At 57.0% G+C, this 25,185-nt stretch overlaps 1 protein-coding gene across 13 annotated transcripts in view; it reads left to right on the top strand.

Annotated features, from left to right (window-relative positions):
- HDAC4 (histone deacetylase 4) overlaps positions 1 to 25,185 on the top strand; it is a 338,424-nt gene that overhangs the window by 66,828 nt on the left and 246,411 nt on the right. For 9 of the 13 annotated variants that reach the window (XR_007518011.1, XM_049888576.1, XM_049888578.1 and 6 more), the window contains exon 1: positions 21,482 to 22,133. The exons of 3 other annotated variants lie outside the window; for them this stretch is intronic. Coding sequence is in view for 8 of the 10 variants with exons in the window: in XM_049888576.1 (XP_049744533.1) it covers positions 21,986 to 22,133 (148 nt within the window). In the remaining 2 variants the exon portion in view is untranslated. Of the gene's footprint in view, positions 1 to 21,481; positions 22,134 to 25,185 lie in introns of those variants that run through there. One more of the 13 variants, XM_049888586.1, reaches the window with a different exon arrangement.

Below are 25,185 nucleotides of genomic sequence, written 5' to 3'. Positions count from 1 at the left end.
GTCTACTCCACCTGCCCCTCCACCTGCCTCCCACCTGCCCCCCTCCTGCCCCCTCCTGCCCTCCACCTGCCACCTCCACCTGCCCACCTGTCCGCTCTGCCTGCCCCCCACCTGTCTACACCTGCCCCCTCCACCTGCCTCCCACCTGTCCGCTCTGCCTGCCCCCCACCTGTCTACTCCACCTGCCCCTCCACCTGCCTCCCACCTGCCTCCCACCTGCCCCCCTCCTGCCCTCCACCTGCCACCTCCACCTGCCCCCTCCACCTGCCCCCTCCACCTGCCCCCCACCTGCCAACTCCACCTGCCCCCTCCAACTGCCACCTCCACCTGCCCCCTGCCTGTCTGCTCCACCTGCCCCTCCACCTGCCTCCTCCACCTGCCCCCTCCACCTGTCCACTCCACCTGCCCCCACCTGCCCCCTCCACCTGCCCCCTCCACCTGCCCCCTCCACCTGCCCCCTCCACCTGCCCCCTCCACCTGCCCCCCACCTGTCCACTCCACCTGCCCCCTCCTGCCCCTCACCTGCCACCTCCACCTGCCCCCTCCACCTGCTCCCCACCTGTCCGCTCTGCCTGCCCCCCACCTGTCTACTCCACCTGCCCCTCCACCTGCCTCCCACCTGCCCCCCTCCTGCCCTCCACCTGCCACCTCCACCTTCCCCCCACCTGTCCGCTCTGCCTGCCCCCCACCTGTCTACTCCACCTGCCTCCTCCACCTGCCTCCCACCTGTCCGCTCTGCCTGCCCCCCACCTGTCTACTCCACCTGCCCCTCCACCTGCCTCTCACCTGCCTCCCACCTGCCCCCCTCCTGCCCTCCACCTGCCACCTCCACCTGCCCCCTCCACCTGCCCCCCACCTGCCACCTCCACCTGCCCCCTCCAACTGCCACCTCCACCTGCCCCCTGCCTGTCTGCTCCACCTGCCCCTCCACCTGCCTCCTCCACCTGCCACCTCCACCTGCCCCCCACCTGACTACTCCACCTGCCCCCCCACCTGCCACCTCCACATGCCCCCCCACCTGCCCCCTCCACCTGCCCCTTCCACCTGCCCCCCACATGTCTGCTCTGCCTGCCCCCCACCTGTCTACTCCACCTGCCCCTCCACCTGCCTCCCACCTGCCCCCCTCCTGCCCTCCACCTGCCACCTCCACCTGCCCCCCACCTGCCCCCCACCTGCCCCCTCCACCTGCCCCCCGCCTGACTCCTCCACCTGCCCCCATCTGTCTGCTCCACCTGCCACCTCCACCTGCCTGGCAGGCTCTGGCCCGCTCCCATTTCCCTGGAGACCTGACACTAGCCTGCTCCTGCAAGTCCGCAGATGTCTCTGGGGGAAAATGAGCTCAAAGTATGGCTTCCCTGCATGTCCTTTTTCTCTGATATTTTGGCCCCTCACATCCTGGCAGCCTTGATAGTTCTGGCTTCCAAAGCTGTGAAATGCTTGGTATTTCATAATGTACCCAGCCCTCCTGTCCTTCAACCGAAAAAAATCACTTTCCCGTCGAGTCGAATCTGAATCGTAGCGACACTATGGGACAGAGTAGAAGTGCCCCATAGGATTTCCAAGGGGTGGCTGGTGGATTCAAACTGCTGACCTTTTGGGTAGCAGCTGAGCTCTTAACCACTGCACCACCAGGCTCCAGTTTAGTCTGGATAAGGTAGTTTGCTTTAGCCAACAGTGGAAGCTGAGGCTTGCCTATGAAGGCCAGAGAAGGCATTTTCAGTCTAGAGTGTTGTGTTGTTTGTTGTCTTTGAGTTAGCTTTGACTTACAGCCCCTGTGTGTGTTACAGAGTAGAACTGTTCCATAGGGTTTTCTTGGCTGTAATCTCAATGGAAGCAGAACGCCAGGCCTATCTTCTGCAGTACTGTCGGGTGGGTTTGAACCACCAACCTTTAGCTTAGCAGTTTAGCTCAAGCTGCCTGCTCCACCCTGAGGCCTTTAATCTAATGGTAAATGACAACAGCAGAAACCAGACCCACTGTCGCCCCGTCGACTCACTCTGACTCTCGTAACAACCCTGTAGGACCCGGCAGAACTGCCCCACGGGGTTTTCAAGGCTGTAAATCTTTACGGAAGCAGACTGCCACATCTTTCTCCCGAGATGTGGCCGGTGGGTTCAAACACCAACCTTTTGGTTAGCAGCTGAGTGCTTTAATCATTGCACCATCGGGGCGCCTTATAGCAACAACAGAAAACCTGATGGAGCTGTATAATTTCAGCCTGTTTCACCTCACAGACGTCAGTTCTTGTTGAGTGTCCCCTTCAGTGCACGTGGGATCTCTTTCCAGGAGCCTGGGGTGACTTCCCAGGCCCTCGCTTATCTGCATGTTGCGGTCACTGCTGGATGTATTTTACAGAAGGGCTGAAGCCTGTCTGTGTCCTGAGCTGCTTGTCCTGAGCTGCTGACATGGCACGCTTATTCGGGCAGTTTGCAAGGGGATTCACACAGCGCCTTGCACATGATTGGAAATCTCCTGACCTGAACGTGGAGGGCAGAGCTGTCCTGCCCCTTCCTGCCTGCTGCCTCCCCAGCCCAGCCCAGCCCAGCCCAGCCCAGCCCAGCCCAGCCCAGCCCAGCCCAGCCTTGGTTTTTACCAAGGTTTTCTTCCGAACATGAATGAAGAATTCATTGAGGACTAGTTTGAGAAATGAGCTGTAGGACTTTGCGTTTTGTGCGGTTAGCTCCATGACCGTTGGCTGCGTCCTGTGGAAGTGTGCACCCCTTCGCTGACGGCACGGAGCCCTGCTGCGCTTTGTGCGACAGGACTTCAATCAGACGCTTGGTCTCTTGGTCTTGTCTTCTTTTGGGTCAGGGAGCTGTACGTATTTAACAGTATCTTAGTTCCTTCCCACTTTTTTTCATGATTCTCAGCTTCAAGTGGCCGCCAAGGCCAGAAATGTCAGAAGTAAACCATGGGTTGGCAGGTATGTGTCCAGGGGGTTTTAGCCTTGAGGGCGGGGTACAGAACAACTTTTCTTCTTTAACAGCTTTTTGTTGTCATGTGGGGGGTGGGGTGAGGTCGGGAATGATTTTTCAACATTAAAACTTACCTTTTCTGTTAGTAACCCTTGAGTTTCATATGTCTAGGGTATAAATACTATGTTTAGTATATGGCATTAAAATCACACTTTTCCCCAGACAATTGCTCATTGAAAACATTTAAAATAAAACTAATTTCATTTACAAATTGAATTACAGATTACTTAGTTTAAGGAAGTAGTGGTGTTTCTACCCCCCAAGGCTAGGCTTTGGAATCAGAAGACCTTGTCAGGGTTGTAGCAAACCACAGTTATTAGGGTTTTTGGAATCAGCATCGTCCTTAGAGATAAGAAAACAAGTATAACATGTGCAGGTCAGGTCTTCGTTGTTCCTCGGAGCCCACAGGTAGCTGTGTTCTAGTTGAGGGTGGAGAATAGCCTCCTGGAGCCTTGGGTGGAGATGGTGGGCACAGGGGGCCGGGGTTCTGGGGGAGTTCTGATCAGCTAGCCATGCCTTACACCCAAAGTCCACTTCTTCCTGCCCCCTCATGCAGTCCTGAACGTCCAGAGATGGAGTTGAGGCCTACTTCCAGGCAGGGTCCCCTGCGGCCCTGGCTCAGTCCTTTGGAAATGGGCAGGTGAGTGAGCTACTGCTTTCTCGTGGCGGCGCATCTGACCTGCCTTTTCTTCTGGCTCAGGTTGCCTGGGTCCAGGTGACCAGTGCTCGGGAGGCCCCCCCACCGGGATCTGGAGTGCTCAGGCTGGTGCAAGCCCACCGCCTGCCCTGTTGGGGGCCTCCTTGTGGCAGTGGTAGCTGAGCCTGGGCCATGTTCCAGCAGCCCCGAGGCAGGGAGTCTGGTCTCCAGCTTGAGCACAGGCCGGCCATAGTCAGAGGGCCCAGCACAGGGGTCTTGGGATACAGGCAGGACAATAGAAGGTGGGGTGTTATGGCATATGTGTGTGTGCATATGTGATTTTGTGCATGTGTATATGTGCGCGTGTGCAGGTGTGTGTTTGTGCACGTATGTGTGTGCAGTGTGTGAGTTTGCACGTGTGTGGGTGTGTGCGTGGGTGTGCAGGTGTGTGTGCATGTGTGTCGGTGTGTGTGAGTTCGTGCATGTGTGTGTGCGCGTGCGTGTGGGTGTGTGTGCATGTATGTGCAGGTGTGTGTGAGTTTGTGCACGTGTGTGAGTTTGTGCACGTGTGTGTGTGTGTGTGTGTGTGAGTTCATGTGCAGGTGCACGACCAGGTGGCTTTTGGGTTGGGTGATGACGCCTAGCAGACCCTGGCAGGAAGGAGCACCGCTCTGGGTCTGTCGTGGCTTCTCTTCGCTATCCTGCTCACGGCTGGGAGGGTCAGGACGCCTTGTGGAGGGGGTGCTCCTGACCACCCACCCTGGCCCATGCCCTGGCACTGGGCCATGCGGCTCCCTTCCCGCAGAGCCGCCTTGTGAGGTCATCACATTGCCTCTCGCTTCCTCCCCTTTGCTCCCTGAGAAGCTCGTGCAGAGCAGTGCTGAGGTGTGGCACATGCCCCCCCGCCCCGTGACCAGGGGCTCCCCTCCTCCCCCACGTGACCAAGGGCTGCCCTTTTCCTCCTATGGCCAGGAGTTCCTCCCCTCCCCCCTGTGTGCCCAGGGCTCCCCTCCTCCCCTCCTGTGACCAAGGGCTGCCCCTTCCCTCCTATGGCCAGGAGCTCCTCCCCTCCTCCCCCACGTGCCAGGGTTCCCCTCCTCCCCTATGTGACCAGGGGCTCCCCTCCTCCCACATGTGATCAGGGCTTTTCCTCTGGGCTTTGGTTTTCTTATCTAAAAAGTGGGGGTCACAAGAGGAGCCGCCATCCAGGGTCATGGGGAGGACTCAGTGGGTCAGGCAGCCTGGCTGTGCCCAAAGCTGTCAGCTGTTGTTGTCATCCAGAGTCCAGAACCATCCTTGTAGCCCAGGGCCATTCCTGGGGCAGCCGGCAAGCTTTAGTTCAGTTAGCCTTGTCAAGCCCCTGCCCTTTGTGGTACATGTGAATGCCCTGTGTCCTCCTTCAATGTTTGAAAGTTCAAAATAAGTTTACCTATTTTCTGAAAGCCCATCCGGGTCAGACACTGGGCACACATGGCCCATAGCCTCCCCTCCCGCTGCTGCCCACCTGACCCCTCTGCCCAGGGCCCAGCACCCAGCACCCGGCATCCAGGGAGCAAGGAGTGGGGGACAAGGGGGAGGCCAACCTGAGAGACCCTCTGCCCAGGGCCCAGCACCCAGCACCCGGCATCTAGGGAGCAAGAGGTCGGGGAGGAGGGGGAGGCCAACCTGAGAGACTCTCTGCCCCCAGGCACACAGCCTCCCCTCCCACTGCTGCCCACCTGACCCCTCTGCCCAGGGCCCAGCACCCAGCACCCGGCATCCAGGGAGCAAGGGGTGGGGGAGGGAGGGCCAACCTGAGAGACCCTCTGCCCCCAGGCACACAGCCAGCCCCAAGGAGCGCTCCTGCCCAGAGGTCGCGCCTGTTTCCCTCTGTGCCTAGGAAGGTGGGTCCAACTTTAATATTTAAACTTTTAAAAAATTTCCTTCCTGGTGACTAGTGATTTTAAAATTAAAAACTCCAACTCTTGAGAAATGGATCGTAACCACAGCCCGTCTGTTCAGGAGAAAACCTGCCTGCAGGCTCACACAGCACGGACCTCTGCATCCGCCACAGAGGGGCTCCTCCTGCGCTTGCCTGCGAGGATGGGCTGAGCAAGGCCTGGCCAGTGGGTGGGCGAGGTGGCGTTTGATCCACCCAATGCTGGCTCTGCTTTGTGCTGGCTCTGCTGTGCGCTGTGCTGGCTGTGTGGCCTAGTGGGTCCCGGATGCCTTGATTTGCTGGCTGTGTGGCTGTATATACGTCCTGGGCGAGCTGCTGCTCCCTGGCGGCTCCAGGCCTGGGGGACGGGGTTCGGCAGACGTGCATAGCCTCTGAGGCAGCACAGCAGCCGCCAAGTGGTTTCTTAAAAAGAATTCCTCCTCCCCTGATTAATTCCTGGCATGTGGCGCTGGGGAGCTCTTGCGTCAGTAACTCGTCACAAACCAGCGGCTGTCTGCATCAGGCATAAACACAAAGCCCAGCCCCACCGCTCCTGAATGCCGGCCAGGGCCGCTGGCCTCCATGCTCCGGGATGGTCACCGAGATAGAGAGGCCACTGGGAGGCTGAGCTGGTCCGCACGGTACAAAGGCCTTTACTCAGAGGGCACCGAGTTTGGAGAGACGCCTGCTGTGCTGGCTGGGGGCGGGTGCTGGCACAGACATGTCTTCTTTATTAAAACCCTTCGGTGTTTCTCTTTCCTAATCTCAGCCCCACTTCTTATTGATAAGCTGTCCACCCTGGGGAGTAGCTGTCCTTCCCGTGGGTGTTGTGTAACGAGCTGGGAAGACCGCCTGCCGTATGCGGGTTACCAGCGTGACTTTAGCATCTGGGAAAGCCCCGTGCTGTCCTGCCCTCTGGGCTCTGTGTGGCCTTTTGTGACAGTCACTGTGGGCTTTCTCACAACACTGAGATCCCCAGCAGAGCCCTGGGTTGCTCCGTCCTGCCTGGGCCCCTGTTTACAGACCCCCCCCCCCCCCGTAGTTGTGCTCTGCGTCTGCCGTCCGAGGAGGCCAGGAACAACTGCATTGCTCTCCCCACCGTCCTCGCTCTGCAACTTAGCGTGTTCAGGCCAAGACTGAGGAAGGTGTCCCCGTGCCACGGCCCCTGGGGCTACTGGTCAAGGCCCATGGGCCTAGAGTTCCTTGGGGTCATCCAGTCCATTGGTTCCTGCCCTGGGCGGGCGACAGGGATATTCTGGCTCCCAGGTGTCTCCCAGGAGTGGCCTGAGCTGGGGCTCCACTGACCTTCAGCAGGAGAAGTCACAGCCAGCTTGGTCCCCTGGGTGGCACATGTAGACGCAGCAGTGGGAGGCAGCACAGGGGCTGTCAGGGCTGGGGGCCAGGTTGCCTGCACCACCCGGCCCCACGGGATGGTAGCAGAGGTAGGAAGGGCCACCGGGCTGGGCCAGGTTCCCCAGGCTTCCAGCCTCTGCAGGCACAGTGTACTTCGTGGGATTGTGTGAGGACTTGTGTCCTGCACCCCAGCCCTCGGATCAGGCAGCATTGCCTAAGGGACGTACCACAGGGAGCGCAGTCCACACCCAGCTGCACTTGGCATGACTGTCTGGTTTCACGCTCTCCTGTTTCCTCTCATCTTCCTCCTGTGCAGCAGGCTGAGGTTAGGCCTCCAATGGAAGATGGAGTCACAGGTGAGAAACAAGCCTGAGGTGTGCATATGCAGTATGCATACCTGAGAGAGACAGCCCGTCCCAGCTGGGAGCAGAGCCCCGGGCCCACATCGTGTGCTCAGTACCCTGGGTGCCCCCACCCCACAGAGCAAGGCTGGGGCCATGGGCCTTTGTCAGACTGAGCTCAGAGTGGAGGTCCCACCACGTGTCCTGTGTCTCCACGGCCCCTCAGGAAGGAAACACGTTATTAGGCCCAAGCTGGCCTTGTTTATGCTATTAGAACTGATGATTACACCCATGTGTGAGATGGGCACCTATCCTGTTATAGTCAGGGCGGGAGGTGCAGAGACACTGGGAGCCACCTGGCCCCCCAGGCAGAGCCAGGACCATCTGACCAGGCCTCACAGCCACCTCTGCCCTGTGTGCACAGAGACCGCCCGTGGGCCGTTGGCTCAGTGAATGCAGTTAGTTCATCGTTCTCCTCAGAGCCTGGGTTTTCCAGAACAGGTGCAAGTTGGGATGAGCCTTCACCGAGTGACGTGGCTGCATACTCCTTTCTGTCTTGTGCCTGGAACTCACAAGGCCGGAGCAACCAAGCAGGGGGCTTTGTGTGGGCAGCTTTTTAGTAACATGACCGGAAGCATCTGTGTGGCCAGGCTGATACCCAGACTGTCACCTGCTGCCTGGTCTCATTCTGGATGTAGTGCACTTGGGCCACAGAGGCGGGATGCCTGCCGTGTGCTCGCGGGGACGTGCCTCACCAGGATGTGAGCTTCGAAGGCCCCAGGATCTCTCAAGTACATTATAAAAAAAAAAAACCCAAAAGTACATTATATGGGCTTTAAAAATGTGTTGCCATCTGTTGGTTTTTAAAACTTTATTTCACAACCTTTTGAGTCTTTCCTGTGTGCTAAGGAGTGGCTGAGAACACTTATTCAGATTTATGAAGCTTGTGGGAGTTTAGAAAAATCATCGATTGCAGGTGAGGAGGGTACGTTCCGGGGCTTAGAGCTGCAGGTGAGACCGGAGTCCCCAGGGGCTGGGTTTCATGGTCTCTTTTGAGGCAGGAGATTCTCTCTTTCTCCCACTCATCACGGCGCCCAGTAAGGTCAGGTACTCTGAACCTAGATATTACACTCCAAGAAACTTGTTGAGTCGATTCTGACTCATGGTGACTCTGCAGGACAGACTAGAACTGCCCCATAGGGTTTCCAAGGAGCAGCTGGTGGATTCAAACTGCTGACCTTTTGGTTAGCAGTCGAGCTCTTAACCACTGCCCCGCCAGGGCTCTGGCATTACACTAGATATTTTAATTAGCAGGATCTACTCTGTAATCCCAGCCCACGTGTTAGACCCTGTGCTCCTGTGAGAGCAGCTGCCTCGGGCTGCCCCAAGTGCAGCCTGGCCTGGCCTCCCCTTCCCCACCACCTCCTGCCCTGCCAGGCCTGGGGTTGTCCTTCCCAGCATCCTGGGGTGCTCCAGGCTGCACAGAGGCATTCTCACTGCTGATGGAAATACCCAGGACCCCAGCCTTTCCTGGGGCCGTTTTCTCCTTCTCTGACTGGCTCTTCTCCTCCACTCATCCCACGGGGTCTCCTTCATGGCACCCTGGAGTCATCCAGCTGCCTTATGTCTTGCCTCCTCTCCCTCTCAACAAACCAGGAGAAGGCAGTACTGGAAAAACTTGCAGAATACAGCTTGTACAGTAAGATGCTCTGCTCTCCTCCCAGAAACAGGCAGAAATGGAGAGACAGTGACCAGAGGGTGGTGTCACCGGTCTCCCCACACGCCTGTCCCTAGCCTGCGAAGGGGTGGGGTCTTTTCCAGGCTACTGGACCGTGCAGCTGTTTGTGGACAGAATAGAAAACACCAAAGGGTAAATACAGCTACCTTGCTTCTAATATACACTCTCGAGGTTAGCATGCCAGACGTGATTTGGTAAGGGAACTTGTTTTTAACTCTCATGATTTTATACCAGTTGACCCTGGTGGTGTAGTTAACTGCTACGGCTGCGAACCAAAGGGTCGGCAGTTCAAATCCACCAGGCGCTCCTTGGAAACTCTATGGGTTGGTTCTACTCTGTCCTGTAGGGTCGCTATGAGTCAGAATCGACTTGACGGCCCTGGGTTTGGTTTTTTTTGGTTAAACAATTGTAGGCCAATGACGGGTAAAGCAATTTGCTTATAGGCGGAATTTCCTGCTTTCTCTAAAATGAGAAATTCCACCCCCTTCTTGATGGTCTCCCTGCCTCCACAAATGCCATCACCTGTGCCCAGACTTTGTAAGAGCAAAGTTTGCCCCAGGCATTTCATCTCTTGCCACTCGGAGGCTCGAAGGGAGTCGTGCTCTGTGACTCAAGCAGTGGTGGGGCAGCTGCAGGCGGGGGGGGGGCACAGCCACGGCAAGGGGGGGTGCAGGGAAGGGCTGCCAGAGCCCCCACCTGGGTCCCGCCACCGACCCTGTGAGGCTTAGCTAGCTTCCAGGCTCGTCTCTTTCACCCTGTGCAGGCTATCATGGGCCCAGGACAGTCCTGGTCTGTGGCTACCAGGCAACAAACTTTGCTCTGAGCCCCCCAAACCCGCCGCTTCTTTAAGCCTTGTGGTAACCTTTGGGGCACGTCCCCTGTATCTCTCCTTCAGGGTGAGGAAATGAAAGAAAAGAAGTTAGCCAGGCTGCCCAGTCCCACCCAGCTGGTGAAGGCCGGAGCTGGGGTCTGAGCCGCCCGTCAGCTTGCAGTGCCTGCCCTCCTCATTGCCCACGTGGCGCCTGGAGGAAGAGGTGGACTGCCTCTGGGCTGGGACCCCACCGTCCAGGATGTGCATGCGCAGCCCTGCCAGCTATCCAGCTGTCCCTGGGCCCTGGCTTTCTCCCCATTCCCCCTTCCCCCTTGTTCCTTGAACCCTTTTGGTACTTCAGATCAGTTTTAAGCAACTTGATAACTATGAACTTTTTCTCGTCACTCCCTGGGTGCTTCCTGACTGCTTGACTTGGCGGGCTGGCGTCCAGGCCGTGGTGGTGCATCGGGGGCTGAGGACCCACAGGCGCTGCTCTGCCCTCCAGCTGCAGCCCTGGGCTTACACACAGCCATTGGCTAGAGAGGCTTGTTATGGACAAGTGAGAGCCCATCCTCAGCTGGCTTCGCCTGGTGCACTGCAGGGCAGGACTGTGTCCTGACAGAAGTTCTTGCCAGTCTGTCCAATTTTTCTTGGGAAGCGTCAGGCACCAGGCGCAGTTGCTTCCTGTCTTCGATCACTTGCTGCAGGCTTGCCCTTCCGAATCTGGGACGTGGTGGCCACATTTGCAGGCCTCCTTCACCTGCCTCTCATCCCTGCTGCCCTGCCTCCCAGCAGGCGCTTTACCGGCCTCTCCAGGTGAGGGAGCTGGCAGCGGCCACGTGGCTTTTTTCAGACTACAGAGAATGCTGGTCCCATGTGGATGTGATGGCCTTTAGCGGTCACACCACATCAGTGAGGCTGCACGGTATCCTTGCTGCCTGCCCCGGGACCTGGGGCATGTGTGCCAGTGTGTGGTGGCAGGTGGGTACTGATCCACCTGTGCACATCTGGGCACCTGGCCCGGTGCCTGCCAGGGCTCATGCTGAAGCTTAGCTGCAGACTCTTCCCATTTATTTATTGTATTTAAATGAGTGTAAATATCGCTGCTCTTATATTGAAAAGGCTCAAAGACCCGAACTGCTACTGTCCGCCTGCTTTTAACGATTCCCAGTCTTTCCTGGTCCTTCAGTCTCCCTACCGTGTGTGCAGGTCTGCCTCCCCACCAAGCCCCCACCGGCCAGCAGGAGCAGAGCCGGTTTTCTCCCACGGCGCCTAGGCCTGCGTTTCCAGCTGTGGCCAAGCTTCTGCCCTTGGACGTTTGAAGCCCAGGATCTTCTCAGTACTTTCTGGTGAGAATAACCCTCAGGTACCTGAAGCTTCCTGCTTGGTGCTGCAGCTAGCTTTCGTTTTTGCTGCCGTCCACTTGCACGCTTGCAGCTGTGCTCGGCCACCGTGTTTGAAGGTTACGTCAGCTGTCGTCGCTGCTTCATAAACGCGCAGCGTTGCGCCCGTGTCCCCGCTCGCTCGCTTCCTGTGGCCTGGGCTCTAGAGAAAGCTCTTACAGAGAACATGTTTCATTCCGACACGCCCTTACAGATTCCAAGGGAGGCCCTGGGTGGCGCACATGGTCAAGTGCTCAACCACGAGCCTAAAGGTCGGCAGCTCAAACCCACCCAGAGCCTCCTCGGAAGACAGGTGGCCGCTAGCACCAACAGTAATGCCAACAGTAGCACCAGCAACAAAGATTTTAAGAGCAATGAAGTTCTGAAATTTTTAAAAACTAATTCTGTGTTTCAGGGCACGTGTCTAATTCTGAGTGCTTTGGGACGTTTCACTGCGTCCCAGCACAGGAACCTGTGGATGGTGTGGTCTGTTGTAGCCTGAGTCTTACCTTCTCTCAGATAGCCTTGCTCAGGTGGTCACAGTGGACAGCAGTTTTGAAGAGGAAGGCGTCCACCCTTCCTGCCAGGGTCTTCCTCATCCTGGAAACCTGGCTTGGGGATGAGGCTGGGAGCAGCAGTGGGGATGGTGGCTGTACGTCATCCCCACACAACGCTTCCTCGCCACATCCTGGTGTGAAATGCTGGCTTTCTGAGCGCACACTGATTGGGGTCATCAGGCAGAAATTCCTGGATGGCCGAGTTCTTGGAGAGCCAACACCGAGTTTTACGCCTTTCTTTCTTCCCTAGCACCTACTTCCGTATTTACATGAATTATGTAGCTTTCCTGCAAAACAATATTCCTATTTAGGGTTTTACCTCAGTGTTCGTAAATAAAATTTGGTTATAACTTTTGTTTTATTGTCGCCTGGAATGAGTTCTAGAACTAAGGCACTTTAGGCCTCATAAAATTAGGTAACTTTTTTTATGTTTAGAGGCAATCTAAATAAGGTCAAGACTGTGTAAACCTCGGGCAAATGTTGGGTAATCCTCTAAGAGGGAGGTGCTTTTCTTTTAAGAAATACTTGTTTGAGTCCTTTACCAACAAGCTCACAGTCAAAGACCCTCTTCCTCTTTGTTATTGTGAGCTGCCATGGAGTTGGCCCCCGACTCACGGCGTCCCCAAGCGTGACGGAACACAGCGCTGCCTGGCCCCACGCCATCCTCGTGACCGATTGCAGATTGAACAGTTGTGATCCACAGGGTTTTCACTGGGTGATCTCCAGAAGGAGATGCCAGGCCTTTCTTCCCTTCTTCTTAGTGACAATGAATTGCCAGTTCTTGGCAGACCAGAGGATGCTTTTCTTCTGTGTTAAGCACAGGCGTTTTATAATTGTCTCCGCTTGGGCGTGCCTGGGCTGTGTTTCTGCCTGGGACAGTCTGAACGTCTTCATTCAGTGTCTGTCCTCAAGGTTACTTTCTCTTTCTACCCCCAGAAGCCCCGGCTGTTGGGCATGTGAGTGATCATCTGTGTTTCCTGTGGGTCTCTTTGCCTACACAGTGCAGGTAACATCGCCACCGCAGTTTTGGACCGAGCCGAGGGCGCCTCCCCCCTCGGCCCGGGGCTCTGGGCCTGGCCTCTACCCCTTTCACCTGGCCACGTGCCGTCTGGGGCGGATTCCTCTGGGAGTGTGAATTCTCGCTGTTACAGCAGCATTTTATTTTAACTTTATTTTATCTTACGGCAGCATTTTAAATGTAGCCTGACCATTCCCATGGAAATCTCTCCTGGCAGCTTCTCTTCCATGCTCCTGTATTTCTCTGGGCACGTCCTGTTTGTCTTTGTGACTTCTCGACCTCAGTCCTTTTCTGGGTGGCTGCATCTCTTCTGACAGTTTGAGTTCAGAAGGAGCTCTCTGCAGGTCCTACAGGCCCCTGTCTTCCCCGTAGTTCATCTTTTTGCAAAATGAAATAAGAAGAAAACTTAACAGCAAATTCATTCTTATAAGGTGGAACTTCTTTACACGGTCATTTATTATTAAGCCTAACGGGCGTACAACACGGGCAAGGTGGTCATTTTAAGCCATGTTTAGTGGTGCCGTGGCTGGAGGTGGGGAGGCCTCCTTTCTTCACTATTTATTTGCTCATTTATTTACGTTAGTTTGGAGTCATGGATTCTGACCTTATTACCCGAGTTAGAACCCTTTATTGTCGCTGCTTGTGGTGGTGCGGAGATTGTCCCCGATTTGCCCAATGGAGCCCCCCTCGTGCCGGCTCCACTGCCCTGCTCCTGGGCCCTGGCGTTTCTGAGCCCTTCTTTACTGTCCCCATATAACAAGATGTTCTCTGTCTCCTTGTACTTCCCCGGCTCTGGAACCAGCTGTCTCCAAGGAAGACTCGTTCCTTTTTTCAGGGACTGGTACTTAGAAAGCACCCCTAAGCTCACACTAACACCTCCACTTCAGTCCAGCGTCACAGGCTCCTTGATTGTCCCTTTTCTTTTCCACGTTCATCACCCTGTCTTCTGAACGGTAGAAACTTAACTCCCAGTATCCCTGCTATATTCACTTATTTGCTCAGTCCCAGAATGCTCAGAAGTGAAAGCCAGTTGCCGTCGAGTTGATTCAGACTCGTGGCTCCCCCACGTGTGTCGGAGTAGAGCTGTGCTCCGTAGGGCTTTCACGGCTGACTTTTTGGAAGTAGATCGCCAGGTCGTTCTTCTGAGGTACCTATGGATGGGCTCGAACCGCCAACCTTTTGTTAGGCAGCCAAGCACATCTGTGTCTCTGTGAAAAAGAAACCCGCTAACTAGAGTTCAGTATTAATTCAGAGCATGTGGTCCAAATACTGTGTCTCAAAACTCCCTGGGTTAGCTCTTAGCCCCAGCCCCCTTCTTTGTGGTTATGCTATTCATTTGAGATGCAGTTTGGTTCGTTTGTTTCTGCTTGTGTTTAATTTTAGAGTTTTCCCACCCTCATCCTTTCTGTTTTTTTAAGATTTTCATCTTTTGATTATGTGTAACGTGAACATGGTTCCAAGAGCCAGAGCTGTAGACATTCGACTCAGAAAAGGGGTGTCTCCTCCCCTGTCGTTCCTTCTGCCTTCCACCTGTGCCCACCCCCCACCCTCCTGCCTTGTTTTGCCTCCTGTGTTGCCTTTTGGAGAAGTGAGCAGATACCTGTCCTTTATCTTGTCTTCTGTCTTACATAGGAACACCTGTAGCTATGCTTTTGCATCCAACTTTTTCACCTAACACTGTCCTGGGAATTACATCGAGCTCTGCTCACTCTTTTTCAGCTGCGTGTATACTGCGCCTCCCTCCTTCCCTCCCTCCCCCACACTGCTACATGGGGAGGAGATGGCTGGGTGGGTCGCAGTCTCTGCCCTCAGGTCTGCGCTGCACAGGACGGCTAGGTGGGTCACAGTCTCTCTCCTCAGGTCTGTGCTACACAGAACCGCTAGGTGGGTCGCAGTCTCTGCCCTCATGTCTGTGTGGCACAGGACGGCTAGGTGGGTCACGGTCTCTGCCCTCAGGTCTGTGCTGCAGGGCTAACCCGTGCTTGTGTGCTTTCATGTTGTCATGTCTTCAGGGGTCATTTCCAGAGGTGAGGTTTCTATCAAAAGTAAAAAAAGAAAAACCCATTGCCATCGAGGCTATTCCAACTCCTAGCAACTCTATAGGGCAGCGTAGAACTGCCCCATGGGGTTTCCAAGGAGCACCTGGTGGATTCGAACTGCCAACCTTTTTGGTTAGTGGCCTAACTCTTAATCACTGCACCACCAGGGCTCCATCCAAAGTAAGCACGTATGTAATTTTGTTAGATTTTGCCACAGTTCCCTGCATACAGCCTGCGTTCCCATCAGTGCTGTCTGCGTGGGGATGGCAGTGTTTCCTCTTCATTCACCCCCCTCCTGAGCGCGGCATCCCAGTGCAGAGGTCAAAGGGTCACACTTGGTCCTTGGTTAGGTAGGCGCAGGCCTGAAGCATTGCTGTGCAGTGCCCCATGTCCACACCATGCTCCACGCAGGCTCGTGCTGTCCGGCCCTCGCCCCCGCCCTGGGCCTGGCCCTGGCCCTCGCCCCTGCCCTGGGTCTGGCTGTGTTCCTCGCCCCCGCCCTGGGTCTGGCCCTGGTCCTCGCCCCTGCCCTGGGTCTGGCCCTGGTCCTCGCCCGTGCCCTGGGTCTGGCCCTGGTCCTCGCCCCTGCCCTGGGTCTGGCTGTGTTCCTCGCCCCCGCCCTGGGTCTGGCCCTGGTCCTCGCCCGTGCCCTGGGTCTGGCCCTGGTCCTCGCCCGTGCCCTGGGTCTGGCCCTGGCCCTCGCCCCCGCCCTGGGTCTGGCCCTGGCCCTCGCCCCCGCCCTGGGTCTGGCCCTGGCCCTCGCCCCTGCCCTGGGTCTGGCCCTGGCCCTCGCCCCTGCCCTGGGTCTGGCCCTGGCCCTCGCCCCTGCCCTGGGTCTGGCCCTGGCCCTCGCCCCTGCCCTGGGTCTGGCCCTGGTCCTCGCCCCTGCTCCACGTCTGGCTCTGGTCCAGCACCCCTTTCCTGGGTGCGCTGCCTCACTTGCCCACCCCCTGTGGTTGAAGGGCTTTAGGCTGTGGTGAGGCACGCTATTCTGTTGGCCCTCTGAGAGGGGACAGTTCTCTGTGGTTGCTGAGATTCCTCAGGGCTAGACTGAGAACACGTGGCCGTGACGTTCTTAGCTCCCCATTTATTGAGCACTCCCCTGCCCCCAGTTAGAGGGAGCTCTGACTCTCAGCTCTGGGAGGACCTGTCAGTCCGTCCCTCCTAAGCCCTGTGTGTCATGGGGAGGCCCAGAGCCCACGCAGGTCCAGACTCCTGCTGTGCCACCTCGAGAAGAAGCTGCTATCTCATCAGTCAGCATTGTTCTCACACCTGCTGTTTAGAAGCCTTGCGTGGGAATTCTACATCAAGATGTCATTTAAGATGTGTGTGTTGTTTGTTTAAAACAGAAGCACGTGTTTCTGTAAGAACCTGAGACCCTTGTGTGGTTGTGGCGGGGCAGGCGTGTGTCATGGGCCCCCCGTCCTCCGTGTGGGTGGAACGGGGACTCACATAGACCCTTAGGGCTTGGTGTCCTGTCAGTTCTTCGACACAGATGCTGGCACGCGCGTGTTCCTATTTCTCGGATGTCCAGAGAGAGGTGCTCAGTGCTGTGTTGTCTGTGGGTCAAGTCAGCTGGTGCTGGCTAAGAGCGCTTGACCCAAACTTGACGTGTGCTGCCCGAATGCCAGAAGTGTGTGTCCCATGAGCCCAGGAGTAGGGGAGCACGGGACGGGTGGGCCATCACGCCTGGCTCGAGGCTGGGACTGGTCGCCTGCCTCTATGAGAGGTGCTTTCTTCGTGAAGTGGAACCTGGTACCACTCGACCTGGCAGAGAACCACAGCTTGAATTGTGTCGCCCAAAAGGTACGTCCAGGTCTGGACCCTGCACCTGTGCCACGTTTGGAAAGAGGGTCTTTGACGATGCTGCCAGTTAACTTGAGGTCGAACTGGAGGAAGGTGGGCCCTAACCCCTTCTGAGTGGGGTCTGACAGAAGAGGAGAGGAAACATGGAGACAGGCAGACAGACAGACATAAAGTCCAGGAGGCCATGTGAAGATAGAGGCTGAGGTGGGGGTGACGCAGCCACAAGCCCAGGGACGCCTGCGTCACCAGCAGCTGAGCAATAAGGAAGGACCTTCCCTCAGAGCCTCTGGAGAGCACGACCCTGCCGTCGCCTTAAGTTCAGACTCCTGGCCTTCGAGCTGCCACAGAACATGCCTCTGTTGTTCTGTGCCACCTACTTTGTGGTGCTTTGTTTCGGCGGCCCTCGCAGACCGATACAGTGGCTATGTAGGCTGTCTTGGCCACTTAGTGCATCCTTTCCCAGTGTGATTTTCTTTTTTTTTGGTAGTACGTGTCAGCGCTGTTGGGATCTGTTACAGCCACGATTGGGGGTTGGTTTTCAATTCCTCCTGACAGAGGTTCCTTCTCTCGTCAGTGGCTTGTTGATTAAGACGGAGGTGAGCAGTACCAGTGACCGCAGCTTCTCCTCCAGGGCCTCAGGTCCCAGGCGCCGCTTCCCGGGGCAGGCAGCCAGCAGAGTGAAGCTGCAGGTTAGACACCACCGTGCCAGTGGGCATCTTCTTCTGGTGTGGGGAGGGGGAGAGCTGTGGAGGGCACGTGCACTACGGGCCATGTCGTGGATGGTGTCCCCACTCTGTAAACCCGGGGAGGCAGCCCCTGTGGCATTGGGATGGTACAGCAGGTGGAGCCTGCCGCCTGAGTCAGGACAGCCGCGTTGTTGCCGTGTGGCCCTGAGAACACTGTCTGAGCCTCTGAGCCTCTGTGGTGTTGTTGGGCAGCGGAGCTGATGCCAGCTTGTGGGTTGCTGGGAGATGTGAGAACTGCTGGGACAGCCAGTGGGCACAGGTAGGCTCCCAGGGTTCGCGCTGGTGAGTCTTTCAGTTGGGGGCTCCAGGGGACATGTGGAGAAGGTGCCATTGGGGCAGTCCCTCTGTGCTCACTTGTCCTCGGCTTTTCCCAAAGTGCACTGCTTAGCTGGGCCTGTGGTCACACGTGCCTGGGCCTGCAGTGTTGGATGGCCACCACGTGTGTACTCCCCAGCTTGCTCGGGCTCCCAGAGGGCCAGTCCCTGGCCGAGAGCTCTTGGGCCGGCAGTGACCACAGAGGCTTCTGTGCAGGGGCAAGGCTGAGGGGCCCTGCCTGGAGATGGGTAAGCAAAGTCCTCATCCCACCCTGCATCACCCAGGGCTTAGTGAGAGAAAGGCTGTCCCAGAGGGAGCCGCAGTGGTGTCCTGACCAAGCCCTGCACCTGGCCTGCAGGACATGGTGGCGCCTCTCCTTGGGGACCTGCCCCCAGGCCTCGGCTCGCAGCTCCATCCTGGTGTTTGCAAGCAAGGCCCGTGCCCTGGGGCTTCGGGGGTGCCATTCCCTCTCTTTATTCTGGAGCATACACCACCCCAGCCTACCATGTAGGAAAGCTGTCTGAGGTAGGACTGTGGCAGTGCCCCGGCCATGGCACGGGCATGGGAGCCTTCCTGGGGGCTTCCCCATTGGTGCTGGGGGAGACGGCCTGCCTCATCTGGTGGCTTAGCCAGTGGGGTGCAGGTGTAGGAGCTGCGGCCTCCATTGTGGGTGCAGAGGAAGAGGAAGGAGGGGTGAGAGACAGGTGGGTGGCCATCACTGGCCCTCTGGCTTTTGACCTTTGGTGGTCCCCTAGGCTCCTGAGTGAAGAGGCTACCAGGGGCCCCTTCTCAGGAGCAGTAGGGGAGCTGGGGAAGAGCATTTGAGCTGCTCTCACTCCCCAGGAGCGGAATTTGCTTTTCCATCATCTCTCACCACCTCTCAGCCACGTTCTGGGCTTGGGCTGGAATCTCCCCACCCCGCTGGTTTAGACACATGTGGCTGATGCTGACGTGTGTCCGCCAGGCTTACAAACCTTGATTTGCCTTTATGGGAGGGGTGGGATCCTTTTCTTTGGTTTGACTGCTCAGGACTGATACCCTCAGAGAGCAGGGCCAGCGCCGAGCAGGCGCACGGTGGACAGAAGTGCGGTAACCTCCCAGGGGTGGGAAACCAGCCTGTCTCAGGCTGAAAGGCCGCAGGCATCACCCTAGGGTTTGGAAGGGTGCTCATAGCAGGTGACAGGATGATGGCTCCGTGCTGGCTGAAGAATGTGGCTCAGACAGGCTGACGTCAGCTTTGTCCTAGGGCTTGTCACTGGATGTGGATGCCACCTAAGTCAGAGGCCAGGCTGTGGAGACAGGGTTCAGCATTTCATCCTGTGTCTCTTTTAGAGGAAGGGTGTTGGCATGGTGATGAGGGCCACCTTCAATGGTTCCTGGGCCCAGTGCGCCTGGCTGTGGACATCTGTGCAGTGACACGAGCACTGCTTGCTACCCCTTCCCATGGGCCCTGCTTTAACTCCATCAGCACAACAGGAAGAGAACACACATGTCTGCAGAGAGGGACCCAGCTTAGGGAAGTGATGTTCCAGGCTACTAAATGAAAAACAAACAAACAAACAAAAAAACAAACCCATTGCCATCAAGTCGATTCCGACTGATAGCGACCCTGTAGGACAGAGTAGAACTGCCCCATAAGGTTTCCAAGGAACGCCTGGTGGATTCAAACTGCAGATTTTGGTTAGCAGCTATAGCTTTTAACCACTATGCTGCCAGGGTTTCCAAAGGAGTCCCCATATAGTTCTACTGGGGCTTGAACCCAGGACCTTCTGCGTGTAAAGCAGACGTGATAACTGCTACACTATGGAATTGCTTAAATGAAAGGGTATGTTAAAGGATGAAGAAGAGTTGCCTGTTGGTTGAGGGTGTCCAGCTGGCTGGGTGGCATGTGGGGCCTGAGTTTGGAGGGTCTGTACACTCTCGGGCGTGCTCTGTGAAGCCAGCTCGGCTCTGAGCCCTGTCCTTGTGCGTACGCTGGCTCAGCCTTCAGTGTCCAGGTCCTCCTTTGTTTTGGGCACCTGTCTGCTGATGCCACCTGCACCTTTGCCTTCTCACCCTGTAAGGGCCAGAGAGAAGGGCATAACCAAGCTCCTAGTGACGGGCAGCCGCTGGCTGCCCGTGTCCTGGTGTATGCTCTCCATCTGCTCCGAAGTTCCACCCCACACTGCCCGCAGGACTCAAGCTAAGTGGCATCTCCTAGCGAGGACTTCCCTCCACCCAAGCCTCGTGTTCTTGGTGGGCAGTACTCTCTCCTGTAGATAAACTTTCATTCTTGTTGAGTGCCGCACGTGCATGGCTTTTCCTCAGTGAGCATCCCCAGGCCCTGGTTCAGGAGGAGAGTCAGCTGACCACCACGCTGGCTCTGGAGTTGAGTGTGCTCTCACAGAGCCCTGGACCACTGTGGGGCTTGGGCTCCCACCCACGTCGGGGACAAGAACTGGCCCCAGGTCCGTGGACGCTTCGGTTTCCCCCTCATCCGTCGGCCCTCATGCTCCAGGGCATCAGTAAGGAGATGTTGTCAGAGGCCTGTCTCTCACGGATGGAACTGTTCACTTGGCTGAAATGATTGCTCTGGACTGTGCGCCCCGGGGTTTCGCTTCTGACCACCTGCCGCATGTGACACCTAAGGTACCTGGCTCCTCAGGTCGTCACTGCCACTGTGGGAGCAGGCTGTCTTGACTGAAGACAGTGGCCACTCGTACATGGAATGCTACTCAGCCGTGAAGAGCGAATGAACCTGTGCTGAGCAGGGCAGTGGATGCTTGCACACGGGATGCTTCTCGTGTGGGATGCTGCCGATGTGTGGAATACCACTCAGACGTGGGAAGCAGCACACACGTGGGACGCCGCCCACGGGTGAAACGCCGCGCACACGTGGGACGCCACTCACGGGTGGAACGCCGCACACACGTGGGACGCCACTCACGGGTGGAACGCCGCGCACACGTGGGACGCCACTCACGGGTGGAACGCCGCTCCCACGTGGGACGCCACTCACGGGTGGAACGCCGCGCACACGTGGGACGCCACTCACGGGTGGAACGCCGCGCACACGTGGGACGCCACTCACAGGTGGAATACTGTGCATATGTGGGACACCACTCGTGGAATACTGCTCACACGTGGGACACCACTCACAGGTGGAATGTCGCTCACACGTGAGACGCCACTCACGGGTGGAATACTGCTCACACGTGGGACGCCGCTCACGGGTGGAATACTGCTCAATGTGGGACACCACTCATAGGTGGAATACTACCCACATGTGGGACACCACTCATAGGTGGAACACCATTCTCAGGTGGGACACCATTCACAGGTGGAATACTGCTCACACGTGGGATGCCACTCACACGTGGAATGCAGCTCACATGTGGGACACCACTCACACGTGGAATACTGCTCACATGTGGGACGCCGCTCACGTGTGGGGCGTCCCTCATGCATGGGACACTGCTCACATGTGGGATGCTGCTCCCATGTGTGACAGTGCTCACACGTGGGATCCCACTGAGCTGTGAAGAAAAATGAAGTCCTGATACATGCCACAACACAGATAACCTTATTCTGAGCAGGATGATGGCTGATCACGGAGCTCCAGGCTCCTGCCTGATGCTGGCTGGCAGTGGCGACCTGGGCCAACCCCTCCCCCGTGCCTTCAGAGGCAGCTGGTGGTATGTCTGGGAGCAGCTTCAGGAGTGCGCCAAGGGGCTGCGTGTTTCCACGTTGGCCATTGCAACATCATAGCCTGCAGTGCACGCTGGAATGTCCTACTAAACAACAACTGCCCTTACAGCTTCCCAACTAAGCTGGGGGTGGGGTGGGTAGGGCGCTTTCTTCCCAGATAAGGCTCCTCAAGTTCCTGGAATGCTTACGCCTGGGGTGGAGAAACCCTACATGACTTGAACTCTTCTTCACACGTAAGTCCCCCACGTCCCGTCCGCCGCACAGACGCCCGGCCCTTTCTGGTTGCGATCATGCAGTCAGTCAGTCCAGCCCGGAAGTGCAGTTCCCCACATCTTCTACAGCTAACAAACACCTCACTTCAGGTGCCCTAAAATCAAATTCAGGCTGCGGAGAGGTTATAGTGCTCTCAAACTTGTACGTGGAAGCAGAGGGAGAGAACTGGCCTTGTAAATGAGCGAGTGCCCCAGAAGGCGGTGCCTTGCTCCTGACCTCCAGGGCACTTGAGGTGCGAGCTGGTGGGAGCTTGGGCGACATGGCCCCGCACAAAATCGGGTTTGGCAGAACGCTCACTCATGGGCCGGAAAGTAAACAGTGGTGTCGAGCCTTCTGCGTGAGCCCGTGTATCATCTGCTTGTTATGTAATCTGACAACACGGGTATGAAATGGAAACCAGATGTCAGGGCGGAGCGCTGGAATTCTTCAGCCGTGAGTGCCGGGAGGCGGGTGTGAGTTTGCTTCTCTGTGAAGGCCCAGCAGCTCTGGGAGGGCAGGCTGGAGGGTCCTGGGAGCCAAGCAGACGTCTCGGAGAAGGTAAAGTATGAACCCGGAGTCTTTTGAAAAACGTGTGCCGCTGCTCTGTGCTTGTTACATAGCTGTGCGGGGACTCGGCACGGCGACCTGGTGGCTGGCCGTCTAGAAGCGGCTCAGAGCATGGAAACTCGGCGAGGGGCCCCTGGCATCCTGCTACTGATGGCTGGTCGCAGGGCCTGGGTTTAGAGTGAGAGGGGCATGGACGGGCACGTGCCGTTTCTCTGGTGGTGGCTGGGTTGTGTGGTGGGAGGGGTGGAAGCGCGTCATTTCGGCGCTCGCTCCTGCACACGTGCAGCTGTGGCGATAGTGGCTCCTGGCGCACAGCAGACCACAGTGCTGGGGCGCCCAGAGGCAGGGACTTGGGATTCTGCTGTGGCCAAGCCCCCTGCCAGTGGCCCTGTGGGTGCCAGAGGGTGACTGCATCTCCTCTCCTGGCCTGGCCCCTCTCGTGCTCTGTGGAACGCCCTGGGATGTGGGTCCTTGACTTGCCACATTCACGCCTTTCTGATCTAGAAAATCAGACTCACCGAGATCAGGAGCAGAGCGCCTCACCTGCTGAAGCAATGGCTAGCCACAGTGGTAGTTCCATATTTGATCTCAACTAAAACCCCAAGTGTCTCTGCTGTGGTAGCCGAGGTTTCACATCTACAGACCCCTTACTTTGCTCATATCCTCCTCTGGGAACCCTACGGGGCCGTGACCCTGTACTCCTGTTAATGCCATGCCGAATTCTTAGACACCACTCGGGTTATCCGTCCGTCCTGTTTCATTAGGCACCCAGCTCGGGGGCCAGAGGAGATCTGTGGCTCCTTCTGATCCCCTGGGTTTCCAGCTTTCTTACCTGTAAAACGATAGCTGACGAGTCTGGGGTGCTTTCTGCATGCTGGGCCTGTGCACAAAGTGTGTTAGTGCAATTTGTTACGTGATTCTCAAAACACACCCTGGAAGTAGGTGCCTTTGGGACACCATTTTACAGCAGGGAGAACTGAGGCCCAGGCAGGTTGAACGACTGGCTGAGGGTCCCACTGTTCGGGGGCTGTGCTGGCTTTGCACCCAGGCAGCATGCCCCAGAGCCACCGTGCGGCATGTCTCTGGTCTCTCCTGGCTTGTAGTTCTGGGTCCCTTGCTTCAGGGTGGACGAGGGCACTTCACCGTGCTTGCCGGTGGCCTTTGGGTGTCCAGTTTGGAGGAACCCCAGTGCCGGGGAAAGTGTAGTCCTGACGTGGGCGTGCTCCAGTCTGCAGTCCTAAGTCCTGGGCGATGTTACGCCACATGGTGACCCCGGGAAAAAGATTTGATGTGCTCCTGCGCCCTTGCTCCATTTTGCTTGTTCCGAAAGGGAACTAAAAACAAACCCAGCCCACACCGTTGGGTCAGACGGAATGTGGGAGTCAGAGACTTATCTAAGTGGAATTTCTCTTGGAGCCTTTCCTTGATCCAGAGTTGTCCTTAATGTTTTGAAAAGCACGTTAGAGATACCAGGCATGCTGAGAGGCCTGGGCGGCCACTGCTGTTCTGTGCATGAGAGGTGGGACTGCACAGACCGTCCAGAGGACACATCTGTCTGTCTTTGTGACCACCAACCCCCTCGGGCCTTGGGCAGGGTCCCAGCGGTTGGGCTGGAGCCGGGGTAGGAGGCCCCATGTGGGGATCCTTGACCTTGGAACCCCCACTCCCCATGGCATCACTTGGGAGGCTGCTGCCTGGGGAGATTTGGGCTCTGCATCCCCATGGTTCTAAATAACACCGCTTCTTGCTTCTGGACACACTCCGTCTGTCCCGAGGTCCTTCCCGCCCTGGGTGGCCATCGGGGTGCAGCCCCAGGCCTTGGGCTGGGCACCAGTGTACTTTCTCTTGCTGAATCGCTCCTGCCCGGGGCCACATGGTGGCAGGATCCAAAGTGGGGCACCCCTCATCTATTGATGGGGGTCGCCTGCGGGACCCTTGAGGCGGGGGGGTGGGGCCACTTGCTTTGCTCTTGCCACCCCCCACCCCGCCTTTATCTGCGTTTAAAAATAGGCAGGCCTGGTGCCAGGCCCAGGCTGAAGGCCACTTCTTGCCAGCCCCGAGGTGATAGGGCTGCACAGGGGGTGGAGTGAGCCAGGAGTACAGGGTGGGGGTGGCCCTCAAGGGCCCGCGGAGCCACCCAAGGCGGCCTATGGAAGTCGAGTGAGGCATCTGAGTACTTCTTTTAAATGAAGACATCTTATCCCACTTCTTTTTTGCACTGTAGTCGGGAAGGTCATGAACTGGAGTGTCAGCAGCACCAGGCCAGGTGTGCCTTGCAGAGAGGCCTAATGAGAACACGGGCGTGTGTAATGCAGGACCCTTGGAGTTTGGGTCAGGGATCAGAGCAGTGCCAAGGCTCAGCGGTGATACCTCAGCGCTTGGTCGGGAGCCTGGCCTCGGTGGCCTTTGGGTTTCCTGGCGCTAAGTGGGCAGTCTTGTCCCCTGCTGTAGTCGCTGGCATGCGAGCTGATATCGGGGCCTCACATACCAGATGATGGCCGGGTCAGCCCCTCAAGTCACCAAAACAGCCTACTGTGTTTCTGCCCTCTGGGTGTATGAGAAGATGGGGAGAGATGGAAAAGAAGTTGAAATCAGGGACTTCTTTACAAAAGCGACTTCCCAGGGAGAAGCTGGGGCAGCTTTCTACCCAGATGCATCGTTCACTTCTAGAAGCAAGACTCAGGTTGGCAGCATGCTCTGAGGTCTTGAATTATCCAATGCTCACTCAGACATATCGATTCTCATGTGTTAAGCAGGCAGTCTAGAGCGCCAAGAATAACTCCAACTGTGGGGAAGCATCCTGTTTGCACTGAGGCCACTGCACACTGCTCCCCACAGGACTCGCTCACTGGGTACGCTGGTCCACTTGGGTCTCTTCCCCTTGCTGCCTGCTTGTCGTCGGGAACGCACTTTGGACGTGTCACTTGGAGGCACCTACGCCTGCATTCCCAGTCAGGCCTGGGCCATAGCTATGAGACGGCTTTTGCTGAAGATGTCATCTATACAAACCTGATGGTCCACGTATAGGGGTGTGTGTGTGGGT

The sequence above is a fragment of the Elephas maximus genome, chromosome 6 (genome assembly GCF_024166365.1).
Source record: "Elephas maximus indicus isolate mEleMax1 chromosome 6, mEleMax1 primary haplotype, whole genome shotgun sequence".
NCBI classification, from domain to species: domain Eukaryota; kingdom Metazoa; phylum Chordata; class Mammalia; order Proboscidea; family Elephantidae; genus Elephas; species Elephas maximus.
The sequence above is the reverse complement of the archived record's forward strand: the minus strand, read 5'-3'. Positions and strand labels throughout refer to the sequence as shown.